Here is a 13446-nt window from a genome sequence, read left to right on the forward strand (position 1 = left end):
AGTGTGGCACATGCCCCTGAGGCTATCCCATTGGTGCACCCCTCCGCAGGGCACGCCCCCCAGTTTGGGAACCACTGGCCTAACTGGACCTTGACAAAAACAAACTAGAGTAACACAACACAAATGCACATCAAGTGAGGTGCATTAAAAAGGCCCCATTGCTCTGCTATCAAAGAGAAATTCAGAGAAACAGGCACACCAGGTCTGCAAACAAAACATCACTTTTTATTTATTTCCAGTATTGTTTAGAAACTGAGACAATTCAGGCAAACAAATGGAGATCACAAAAAATGTATAAGGCAGCACAGTAAACGAAAAATAAGGGATCATAAGCCCAGCACAAAAATTTACATTCTGTGGAGGGAAAAAAAACCATGACAAAAGGATGAAAACTCCTTTATTCAATTATTAAATAAATCACAACAAAAACAACAAATGAAACACATCAAACCGATTTCTAGGTTATGAAGAGCTACGAATGATTCACAGGTAAGACACTGACTTGCATCGGGTCACTCAGGCCCGTGGGGTGGCGAGGTTCCCACAGCCCCAAGACACCTGTTCCTGCGGGCAGCCACAACATTTAATGGGTCTTGGTGGTCAGAGAGTCAAAGAGACAGAGATAGATACAGGTAGAGGTGGGCGGGAAGCAGGGCGGGCGACCAAAATGTCCAGTCAACAAACTGGAAACACGCTGCAGTGACAGAGAAGGAATATCGTTAGGGCATGTCGTGGAAGAAAGCCAACTAAATCAAGTGTGTCACAATGCCACGTTTGCTTGCCACCTTAGAACACAGATCCATTTTAATGGATTAGTGGTGAGCTTTGGCAACATGGCTGATTAGCACTGTTGCCTCAAACCACCAGGGTTGGCTGTTCGAAACCCAACTCCGTTCTGTGTGTGAAGGTTGCATGTTTTCCCCGTGTCCCATGAATTTCCACAGTGTATTCTGGTTCCCTCCCGCAGTCCAAACACATGCGGTTAAGCTAACTGTTGTCTCTATATCACCTGTGGTATATGACTGTGTGAGTATATGGGTATGCATGACCCTGACAAAAATAAATGATTAGAACAGAGTTCCCCAATCTGGTCCTCGGGGACCCACAGACAGTCCACGGTTTTGCTCCCTCCCAAATCACTACTGGGAGTTGGGAGGAAGCAAAAACATGAACTGACTGTGGGTCCCCAAGGACCGGATTGGACAACACTGGATTAGAAGATGGATGGCAATGATGTCATTTAAAGGGCAAAAGAGCAATCTACAGTGCTCACAGAAAGTCTTGGAATGCTTGCCTAATTCAATAAAAATATTGCTAATCTATTGTTTTAGTAACAAAAATCATCACTTTATTAATTTTTAATGTAATATATATCACATCAGAAACAACCATTAGCTTTAAGTGAAAAATGTATTTCAAGCAGTAATAAATTGAAACCCATGATGTTCTGAGTTTAAAAGTTCATTGACAAGCAGGCTCATTGGGTGCTTTTTAAATAGTAACACCTTTGTTAAGATGCCAAACATTTGTGTTTAGTGTCACTTTGGGAGCCAATGACTACAATTGCAATCAATAGCAAAATGGAAAAAACAGAACTGAATGAGTCAGTCAAAAAAATTATGACACTTAATAAAAAGAAAATGTCTGAGTGGAATACGAACATTCCTTGTGAATGGACTTGTGAAATGACACCAATAAATCTGAAACATTTTTACAGAATTAAGCAAGCACCCAAGACTTTCCGTCAGCACTGTAACTGCTCATCCAAGTGTACCACAGGCTTTTGGTACCTACCATACGTGATTTGATAGTCTTTCCATATAAAATAAGTTCATATGACATTCTTCCATTATCTTGCTGAGGTAATTGGGCGACTGGATCTTACCATTGGAAGTTGTCCTTCCATTCTGTGAACTTGTGACGAACCATGAAGATTGAAAGAGCCTCAGCTACCTGACAGGGAAAAACCAATACTGTGAGATGGGGGGGGGGTTTCGTGGTGGTGGTGAGTGAAAAACTTAGCGGGGGTGGGGGGGGAGCAGTGATTCTTACTTTGTCAGGGGCATCTTCGTGGACAGCGTGGCCACACTGTGGGAGCACCTGCATCTGAAACTTCCCTGGAATTAACACACAGATTAACATGTATTATAGGCACCCATCACATATCATTACATTATACTCATGTATTTTAATTTTTACGTTCACCTTACCTTAATATGGCTTCTTATCATTTGATTGTGTTATTTTATTACCATTTATTTTGATCCTATTTAGTTTTTATTTCTTTTAGTTTTTATTATTTGTTATTTGCACTCTCTGTAAAGCACATTGAGCTGCGTTCAGGTGTTTTAAAGGTGCTATAATAAATAAAGCTATTCTTATGAGGTGAAAAATTGTCATTGTTGACACACCACAGCACACAGAGCACAACAATGAAATGTGTCCTCTGCATTTAACTCATATGTGACATAGCAGTGGCCAACTAATTCAGAGCCCTAGGAGCAGTGCTTGGGAGCGGTACCTTGTTCAGGGTACCTCAGTGGTACTTTGCTGGTCAGGGTTATAAATTAGCAATATTTTGAAGTGCACGTCCCTAACCATTAGCCCACCACTGCCCACTATTAGTACTTATTATTATTATTGTTTACTACTACTACTGATTAAGAAAAAGGAGTCTGGTTATAATTTGTGTTACATGGACCGAATTTTCTGTGACGAGTCCTAGTGCTGATAGCGTACCTTGCATCTGTCCAATAGTGAGGTCTTTGTCCAATCTGTCTACACCTGCACCAGTTAAAAAAAAAAAAAAAAAAAAAAAGGCAAACAAAACATTGGGAAAATGTTACATACAGTAACTACCAGGCACCTACAGAACCTGAACACCCAGCTAGAGCACTGTGGTATTACAGTAGACCACAATACTTTGAGTAAAAAGTGGTATTTTTAAATCTCGGCGACAAAATTAGCCATTCGAGGAAAATGTATCATACTCACCGCCCTCTCCACTCAGTGAATTTTACTGTGAGGGATTAATGCTCGGGAAATTTGACCAAGGGGGACCTTGCACAATACCAAACAGCGCTGTTTTTGAAATTACCATCAAAATACCGTATACTATAGGCGGTATGATGGTTCAAAAAATTAGACACTGCCCAAGCCTACCCTTGTTAATACATGGCTACCCAGGTGTCAGCTATAGCACATGCAGGCCCTGGAGATGCCACACCCAAACGTGACCCGACCCCCTGCCTCACACCTGCTAACAGCAACAGCTTGGGCACCGGACAGCTGAGGAAGAGGGAGGATAGGCCACGGAACCAGCCATCCCAGAAGCGCTCAGTCTTAGCCAGCTCAATACGCCAGGTAAAAAGGCTCTCCTTCTTCACCTGAGAATGCAAAAAAGGAGGAGCTCAGAGCAGGTATGACCACGTAAGTACGGATGCCGCACACAAACACATCATAAACACCTCACTAAACAGACTCACTCTAGAATGCCAGGGCCCTACAGCACTGGAAACCAAACTTGTTCCAGGAAACATAGGGTATATGGATTTTCTTCTACAATCTGGCCATTGATTAAACCGTTCACTTCAGTTTGAATTATGTAAATATTTCATGCCATTTTGTCTGAGAGCAAAAAGCTGTAACATTTGCAAAACTTCACATCTGTACCTATTAATTGACTGACATCTAGTTCGGTATCTTGATAGAGTCAGATGACGCCTAATGAATTAAAAGGCTGGTTGGAGCAGAACCAGAACAAATAGGGAGGTTCCCTGTACTGGAGCTGTAAAACAGGCTCTCCTGCACAGAAGAACTTTAACACCCTGATCTGTAAAGTGCAGCTATTAAAGTACTGCCACACCTCCCCTCCCAGACATTGTTAAACCACACCATTTAACAACCTCTTGGTCATCATCCTTCTTCCTTTTGTGATTAGACTCATCACAGCCTTCATCATCCTCATCCTCCTCCTCTTCCTCAATGATGCCTTCACTGATACCTTTTGGGATGCTGGGGCTGGCCAGAGGTTCCTCACACCTGAAAATGGATAGAGTGAGTCAGGGTCTCACCTGTCCCAGACTAATTGTACCCATTAGTCCAGTGTTAATGAAGGTTTTCCTGTTCTGTCATCTACAACTCACATAATGTCACATTTATTTATGGAGAAGTAGTAAACCCTCATAAGCACCAGTGGTTATGTGAAGAAATCAGATTTCCACAGAAAATTCAGGTCTTGTAGACTGACCTTTTCACTTGGCCCACCATGGAGACTCTCGCAGACTCCACATTTCTTATCTGCCCACTCTTCACACTGTCAGGAGCAGGACCCATGTGATTGGACAGCAAACTGAGACTTCCTGCCATTCTGTTAAAGCAAACTGTTTTGTTCTTCCCACTCACCTCCACTCTACGGCACTCTCCACCGACTTAAAGGTTCTTGGTCGACTCCGCAGGAAGTTCTGCATGCTGTTCAAGGCATCCATGGCTGTTCCTGGATGTTACAAGCAACAAACCAAATGACAACTCATTCAAGTGGCCAACTGACCAAATGACAACTGGACAATTCATTCAAGTAGCCAACTGACCAGTAAAGCAAGCAGCCACTTAATCAATCAGATCACATGCTTGAGCATTAATTCCAAGTCAAAGAAAAAAAATACATACAAGTAAAGTCATTCTGAGGAATATCCCTACATTTTTCCCCAACATACCTTCTACCACGTCAATCACACAAAGGCCCAATAAAGATGGCACATGATTGGCTGCAGCAGTGTGAACAGCAATGGCTCCACCCATGCTGTGTCCAATTATCAGGACTGGTGGAGGATTTTCACCATAAAGAGCTTCAACTACTTTGCCCACATCCCTAAAGAAGACACCACAAGCAATTAATTATGGCATTTGGAACACATCTTAAACTTTCTGTAGATTCACCACACACTGCAATCACGTAAATGTAGACGGCTCAGACATTATTCATAAAAAAACACCACCCTCCGATGATTCCCACCTCGATGAACTTACTTGGCCAAAGTCTCTGCTGAAAGATCCTCACTGTTCTTCACTTTTGTGTCACCTGCAAACAACAAGAGAAGTGCAAAATCTGAAAGGATGAGAGCTGCCCTCTCTTGCTGAGCAGCAACATGACCTTTAACACCCCTGTATATGGTTCCTCACCATGTCCCCTGAGGTCCACTGCCACCACTCTGCAAATGATGCGGCTACAGATTGCGGTCTGGAGGGAAACAAACTATGTATATGTTCTGCTGAATACTGACACAGGTAGAAGAACCTTGTTAAAATCACCATGTAACCTTCTATTCACATGTCTGGCTCCACAATCGCCATGACACCCACTCACTACATGGTTGCTCACCGTGAACACAGCCCAGGAGAGAGCAGAATGTCCCCCACCATGTAGAAGGAGCAGCACTGGACCCTGAGAACCACAGCTATAGATCCGGAAAGTGTGCAGTGTAGTCAAGGTCACAGACAAAGCAGTGGCACAATGTCCCCTGGATATCAATGAAACATAAACATGACTCCCCCTATGGCCATTTACAGTATTACAATAGGGAATATTTCAGCTCATTAAAAAAAAAAATCACATAAAACACATACAAATAAAAGTAATATTAAACTCCATAAGAATTTATAACCAAAGTCGACTGACGTTATTAAAATTCATCCAGAAGCAGATATTATTTGTTGCTTTTATATTAATCACAGTCGGGGAACAGAGACAAATGGGATTTGTATTTCTGGATTAGACTTCTTTGGAACAGACTGCGATGATCCAGTCCAAGAACGGGACTGACGCAGAACAGGAAATTAACTTACATGCATGGCGGTCATCCTACTTTGGCAGAAGCATCACCAATACAGCCACAGAGGTCCTCAATTTACCAGAGCAAGTAATCCTAGCTACCAAAAGTATCTTATTATTTACAGAGGAATTAAAAAAAGTTTCAAAGAATCCAAAGATGTTAACTGTGTCACAAAATGCTACAGGAAATTCTGGTAAAGAAACTCATGTTTACATGTGGACATGTTTTAACAAAACCCGCTTTGTTTTCATTTGACCAGTAGTCATTATAGCATCTTGGGAGATGACAAATGCTTCTCTCCTCCACACCTGTGTTGTTATTACTTTTATACTTTGTACTATTTGTCATGAGAAATCATTAGATCCCATTTCACAAAAGTGTCGTTAAGGGTCATGGGAGTCTTTCCAGCAAATAAATTTATTTGTTCACGGTTTTGAAAATTTGAATATGCCCATCACCTGTCAAAGACGACATGGGCAAACATTAGTAGTAACAACAAGAGTGAATTAATCTCCCCCCCCACCCTGCTTCTCAGTACCCCCCCATTCTTTTATGTTAACGCCACAGCTTTAAAGGATATGTCCTTGCCGTTGCCATTTTCAACTTCGACATCTTCCATGGTTTCAAAGTACTGGCTCCAGGGCAATGGGGAGAAATCACGCTTCCTCCCAGGACTGGGAAACAGTCATGTTAAGTTAACAAAACGGTGAACCCACCCCTGGTTCTACTCAAGACTGCACTTTCAGCAGCATGGTCTTTTATTAACACAGCTGGCGCCGTTTCATGTTAAGTGTAATAATGCATCTACATATGAAGCTATAAATTTCGTCTTCGGGGTGCATTTGGCTGTATTTGTCACAGCAAGTCGGCACATCGACAGACCCTGAGTCACGACAAAGCACGATCGCTTCCGAAAAGGCGGGGCTGTGCGGCTCATCCAGACCAGCATAGCCGGCGGGGAGCGCAGAGACGCACGATTCCCCCCGCAACGGTGCACACGCGAGTCGTGATTAGCTGAAACGGTGGGCGAGCAGCGTCACCACTACGGGGTCATCGCCTCCCTGATCGCCAGCAAATCGCTTCGGTCTCCAATTTGCTTCAATATGTCAGCGGATGCTGCTGAATAATATGGAGCCAAATGCAACGCATTCCTATCGTGTCGAGGGCAGCACTGTCTTTTCAATAACATTAAATAACGATAAAGTCGTTAGACATAAAATATATTTCTCGTTATTAAACAAACTAACTAGACAGCAAGTTAACCATCCACCCGATAAACTACTAACAACAGTTTCAAAATATTTAACTGCAATATTAGACTGACCATCGATAATTCAGCGACTTAAATCAATATTATGCGGGTTCAGTAATGATACTAAATTGCACTAAGTAATGGTGCTACTTTAATTAAATAACGAGACATCATATATCTTAATTCACTTTTCAGTGGAACGCAGATTATAGCTTTCTAGCTGCCATTCCTAGTGGTGAGCACACACTGAACTGTATTTGGACCATGCGAAACATTTCATTAACTGACATTATAAACTGATCACTTTACCAATGAGGTACAATCAATATCTATAACTCACCCCATTCTCATTTTTGACCCAGATTGCAAGGCTTCCGGCATCGATGGTCTAGATGACAGTAAATTAAGATGCAACTGCTTCTCCATGATGCTAGGTGGAGGTATCCTGCCTTCTTTTGGGCTCTGGTTCTAACACGGTGAATTCTCTCACCAGCGGAACCCAAACCAACCAACACTTCTAATCTCAACTGTGGATTAAATGAGTATCTCCTACCGCACTGCCTTTTCTGCCGCGCAGCATTCTGGGAGATATAGTTACTCATTGCCGATGCCTCCGTTTGAATTCACACGCAACACCGATCGTAAGACACTATACTTCCCAGAGTGCATTGTGAAGCGTCCTGTTAAAACCTAAAAGGTGACGTAATGCTTTACAGGACAGGAATACCACCAGAGAAGTTGCCATTATATTGAGAAATGTATGTCTTTTAATATGTTTTGGTTTAATAATCATCTTTACCTAAAATAATCTTACCCGTTTATACGCATATAATTGCAATATACACGGTGTTTTATTCATTTTAATTAGCTAGTAGAGGATAAACGTGAAACACGTGCTGGGCATATGTCGATTTTAAATGTGTCTAGATTGACTGTAATTGAATTAGACAATTACATCAACTGGGGAAGCCCATGTACCGATTTGGGATAATCTTCCTACCTTTATCGGCGTAAAAGCTGAAGTATCCAGTAGAGGGCAGCATTCTTTGATTGCAAATATTGTTGATGAGTTTACCATGCACTGTTTACACTGTAGAAGTGATTGGACTAATTTAAGCAGCAAAGAATAATTCGATGATACAATTAAGATTGTGGTACGCTTTACGGGGCACACAGTAAAATATATGATGAGTGGAATTCGAATTAACTGTACCAACGCTAATTTCCCAAGTTTTATTGTAATTTTACAAAATTACTAAATATTTCAAGAGCAATGCTACCTATGGAGCGAGTGAAGAACTACTTCAAGATCACATCAAGAGCTTCGCGAGGGGCCATGTAACGCGTGCCGCAGCAGATGTGTAATAGAAATATGGGGATTCTGGAACCGTATGACACAGCCTGTTTCTTGGAAGAGCGCCTTTATCGTTGGTGTCTTGTGCCTTGCACTGCACTTTTATTTCAGAAGGGGGCAGCAGAGGAAAGAATAACATCAAAAGTAGATAAAAATTCAGGTTTGAACAGTGAGACTGATCCCTGCAGAGTAGACGATTATCTTAATTTTCTCTGACTAAAGCAAATTAGCAACCAGTAACTGAATCACTGGTGCTCATCTGTAGCTCAGATGGGTGTTTATGTTCATCTGATGTGAAGATAAACATGTACAAGAACTCAGGCACACAAACAAGAGATGGGGAGAGGCCCAGGCAAGCACACCATTGTGTCTGTCTCTTTTTCAGATAAACCGACAGAAGCTCAGGTACTGTCATGCATTGTTTATCATCCTAAAGCAGGTTCATAGCTGCAATTCACATGTTGGTGGGGCATCATGAAGCATCATAAAGAACAGGCTGTTTTAGTTCCTGCACATGTCAAGACAAAGTTGTACTAGGTACTGTCAGGTAAATGCATTAACAGGAGGAAAGAGTAAAAACAGGCCCAAAACACTTATTCAACTAGTCATTTATCCATCCAGAAATGTGACATTTAAATAATTCTTCATAAACATAAGGGATATTTCTTATTCTTTTTGCCAACCTGTGACTTTCTCTTTATTTCTTTCAATAACTGCACAGAAATTATACATTGATCAAAGTGTCCGTGTGTGTCAACGTCTAAATGAAATGCATTATCTTTTTTGTTCCACGCATACAGTTATATGAAAAGGCTGCCCTGACCTTAGTATTACAAGTATCGTTAAGCATATCTTACATATGCTGGAGAATCAATACAGGTAACAAGCTGTTTTCTGCAGGAGAAACCGATAGTCTGTTACTGCGGCAACCAGACAAGTACACAGAGGTTGGCCTATGCACCTGATGACATTAGCATGACTTAGCAGTTTTATATGGGTTTGGGGTGCAGCTTGTCACTGTCAGCCAGCCGCTGCACCTCCCATCCCAGACTGGAAACTTCGAGGGTAGCGTGGCTTTCCACCCCAGGCTTGACTAAATGTTTTCCTGCCAGTTTAATGACACGATATGTGCTTGACCTACATTCTCTGCTGTCTTCCGGCAGCACAAGAAAGCAAACACAGACCTGTAGGATTCTTTGACGACTTGGTTCCGTCAAATTTCTATACAAAATGCCTCCCACTGTTGAAAGTCAGCAATATCATCAGTCTGAAATCATGTAAATATTTCAACATGCATTTCTCAACACTTGCTCACATATCTACATGTATTTGTGCCTGACTGTGTGTCCAAAGGTTTGAATATGGATTTCTTTTGCAAAATCAGTGCGATCCAGTGAAAACCGTACAGATTTCCTCACTAACTCACAGATATGCATAATCAAAGGGTTCATGTCTGTTTGCTCTACAGTCTGCAAATCAATGGGAACCATCACATTAATAAAAGATGTTAATAAAACATACAAAAATATAGTACAATAAATGATACCTGTATTAGTGGGGAATCCTTAGTAAGTTTCTGCAGACATTTCTGTGTGTTTGTAGAAATGATTTGAGAAAATGTCCCCACAAAAGGAGTAATTCTAACATCAGATATTGCCGAAAAACACCATTTTGTTTGGGGGGAAAATTTTCGTTTATCTGTTCGTGGTAGTTTTGGTGAGGGGTTACTGGAGGAGAGTGAGTGGGAGGTATTCAGTCAGACAAAAATACAACTGGACACCTGGCGCTGCCATATTCACAAACTGTTTGCCATCTAGATGTAAAGCAGCTCCAGCCAATGGACCCATAATAGGGCATGTTGCTGTTGACCATGTTGTGGTGACGGCTTCTGTCTTCACTGACATTTCCTTAGGTTACTGTAATAAGAGACCCAGCTTTCCGTGAAGGACAGATGCCACCCCCATGCTGCTCTTCGAAGGTGCTTGCTTGGGGATTCGCCACTGTTATATGCATTCTTCTTTCACGTGCTGTTTTTTCCTGACCATTTTGATTGCACCATATACAGCCATGGAAAAAATTAAGAGACCACTCTATATTTTTAAATAAATTTGCATTCTTAAATCCCAGTTTAATTCTGGTTCTGCTGGCAGAAGGCTATACTGAGTATCAGGATGCTTCAAGATTCAAAATTTCTAGGACAGCAGTACATAAGAATAAGGTGAAACAGGAAACACTGGGAACAACCAGAAGCCAGACAGGTGAAGGGCAGAAGCGACTTTCTAATGCCAGAGATAACCGTTAACTTATCCAACAGGTTCTCATGAATCGTAGGATGGCATCAAGTGACCTTTAAAAGGAACGGGAAACATTAAGTGCAGGTGGGAAGTGCACTGCTAAGACATATCAGGCTCCTAGAAGCAGGACTGAAGACCCATAAAGCAAGGATGAAGCCCTTTATCAATGAGAAGCATGGAAGAACCAGGCTGCAGTTTGCAAAAAAAAAAACAATATTCACAGATGCACACCCATAAATTGAGAAATGAGAGAAAAAAATTGTGCTGTGGTTTTTTTCCACGGCTGTATATGTCACACTAGGGGCCACTGGGTGCTACTGCTTACATTTACATCATTAAGAAGACAATTGTTTTTATAATAATACAAAACACCCAATATGATATAACTTACTAATCCCTGGGGGATATTCTTATGAAAAATATTAGGGGTTTTAAATACTATTTACAGTGTAGAATAACCATTCAATATACCTTTTATGGTTGTTTTTATAAAGAGGCAGGCAGGAGATGATTAAGCACAGTTCCTGTATCGTTAAATCGATGCTCTAGTGTCTGGCAGTGGGGTTACGAGGGGCAAATTTAAAAATAGTGCTGAAAATATATTTTTTGGATAGGACAGAGATGGAGCAGAAGGTCATAGGCTGGGGAAGGTGAAGGGATGTTCCACCATGTGACATTCTTGCCAGGGTTTTCTGAGACTAATGTCTGCAGGCTGAGGTCACCAACCTGGCACAGACCGAAGCGGCGACAGAATAGGCGGGGCTGGGGTTGACGGGTAAGCATGGAAAAATTATGATGAACCACAACAGAAGAAGTGCATCGGTCCATTCACAGATGGACGTGTGGTTTAGCTAAATGGTTCTCATTCCTGTTCCTGGCACCTCCTCCTGCCTGTACTCCTCTTTCAGCCTGCTACATTTATTATAAACCTATTTAACACCACATGAGCCTGACTGAGGAAGTGTTGGAACAAAAATATTCCAGCAGGGGAGGGGAGCCAGGAACAGGATTGCAAACCACTGGATTAGCCAGTCCTGCACCAGCAGCCAGAAAATAGACCCACATTCCCCTGTAAATTGAGGCCAGATATAGGAAGATCTACCATACAGTTTGTTAAAGCATTGTTTTGTGCATATTCAATCAATCAGTGTTTTTTCACACACAGTTATACTGAACACTGTGTTGAGTTATGCTTGGTTGTCCAGTTCCCGGACTGTGAAACAGAAGACATGAGTGTAAAGAAACAAAACATCATAAATAACTATAAAAGCGTGCAATTAGAAGTAAAGTGAGAGGTGGTGGTGCACAGAGTCAAATGAATAAGTCAATATTTACATATGTAAGCTGTAGAGTGGGAGTGAATATGGGGCTGGGCAAGTATATGCTGAGTAGGCTGTAGTGAAACATTGTTTATGCAAAGGTCCTAGACACTGTCCTCATTAAGGATCTGAATTACCTGGGGAAAAAAGCTCTTCCTCAGCCTTTCTGCGACAGCCTCCAGATGGTAGCAGCATTTTCCTATCCTCAGCACAGAGCAGAGGAAATTGTAAGGGTGACTGGGGTCTGTAATGATATTTCTGGTCTTGGACCTGCATCATCTGATATAGATGTTCTGGAGGTTGGGCAGTGCTTACCTGCCGTCAGCAGAGCATTGCGGTCCTGCCTTGCAGCAAATTTCTTTAATGCGGTAAACTAAATAATGACTTATTGCAGACATCTGAAATGAACTGCTATTAGAACCTGCGTTCAGGTATTCATGATCTTGAACATTAAGAGTTGACAGAGTGGCATGGCACCCCAGAGGGGTGTGCTGTCGCCTCATCACCTCCAGGTTTCTCCTGGGGCTCCGATTTCCTCTTATCATCCAAAGACATACAGTTAGGCTAAGCAGCAGCTCTAAATTGCCCGCAGTGTGTGACTGTGCATGTATGTATGTGCCAAATAATAACCTACTAAGTACCAATTCCCCTTAGGCTGATTGGAGACCATCCTAACGCTGTAATGGTGGGTGTTAAGCATCAGGCAGAGCTGACTGGTCCTGATGAACCAGCAGTGACTCTCGGGTCCCTGCCAGAATGTTTGCGAATATTCATAATATTTATTTATTTATAGGTGCTGGACAATTTGTGTGTGCATTTTCTTTTTAATGTAATGTTAATGCATTTTATACATTCATTTGTATGCCATTTTAAAATAATGAAAACTTTTGCTGGAAGCTCTTACTAACAGCTGCTGTCCTGCTCAGTCTTGCCCTGTGAGAGACTTCAGCTGGAGCCAGATATGGGTCTTACAGGATTACATAACGGGGGCACGCACAAAAAAACAAGCCTGTCCCCATGAAAAGTCAGTCTGTCGAGTGACCTTTGTGTCTCAGTGCAACACAAAAGGAACAAGTAGGGCTCTAATTCACACTTCTAGCACAAAAAGTACTGTTTTGTGAGGGGGACAGGATATCTGAGTTTTATATTGCCCTTGGAGACTATGGTGACATTTAGCCGCAAGCCAGACACCACTTTCTCAGAGAACACTGCTCTGCCTTCTTCAGCTGGAGTCTCTTTGTTATCTCTAAGGTCCATTTACGTGCTTTGTACAGTTAAATTTCACAAATGTAGCCAAATATCCTTCAATAGTTTTACGTTTCGGGGCAGGAGGGACACAAAGTTTCTTGGCTACCACTGGGGAAACTTCAGTCTCATCTGTATTCCCAAGATAGTT

General features: G+C 41.9%; 1 protein-coding gene across 1 annotated transcript; it reads right to left on the bottom strand.

Moving 5' to 3' along the window:
• Positions 1-205: 205 nt before the first annotated feature.
• Positions 206-7791, bottom strand: LOC111842942 (protein phosphatase methylesterase 1). The gene is made up of 14 exons (XM_072702403.1): positions 7424-7791; positions 6411-6505; positions 5381-5472; positions 5182-5239; positions 5029-5080; positions 4716-4870; positions 4405-4495; positions 4250-4315; positions 3906-4041; positions 3257-3386; positions 2740-2784; positions 2053-2117; positions 1886-1953; positions 206-694 (listed from the first exon to the last, which is right to left on the bottom strand). Exons 1-14 carry the CDS (start codon positions 7507-7509, stop codon positions 676-678), a joined length of 1158 nt encoding a protein of 385 aa, XP_072558504.1. The 5' UTR covers positions 7510-7791; the 3' UTR covers positions 206-675.
• Between the last annotated feature and the right edge of the window lie 5655 nt (positions 7792-13446).

This window comes from Paramormyrops kingsleyae, chromosome 18 (assembly GCF_048594095.1).
Source record: "Paramormyrops kingsleyae isolate MSU_618 chromosome 18, PKINGS_0.4, whole genome shotgun sequence".
Classification (NCBI taxonomy): domain Eukaryota; kingdom Metazoa; phylum Chordata; class Actinopteri; order Osteoglossiformes; family Mormyridae; genus Paramormyrops; species Paramormyrops kingsleyae.

What these genes read in the sequence shown, in the direction of transcription:
- LOC111842942 (XM_072702403.1), bottom strand. Translation starts at nt 7,509, where the DNA reads ATGGAGAAGCAGTTGCATCTTAATTTACTGTCATCTAGACCATCGATG. An exon ending in GGGTCAAAAATGAGAATGGG is followed by an intron (nt 6,506 to 7,423) that starts GTGAGTTATAGA and finishes ACTGTTTCCCAG; the next exon opens with TCCTGGGAGGAAGCGTGATT. An exon ending in ATGGTGGGCCAAGTGAAAAG is followed by an intron (nt 4,042 to 4,249) that starts GTCAGTCTACAA and finishes ATCCATTTTCAG; the next exon opens with GTGTGAGGAACCTCTGGCCA.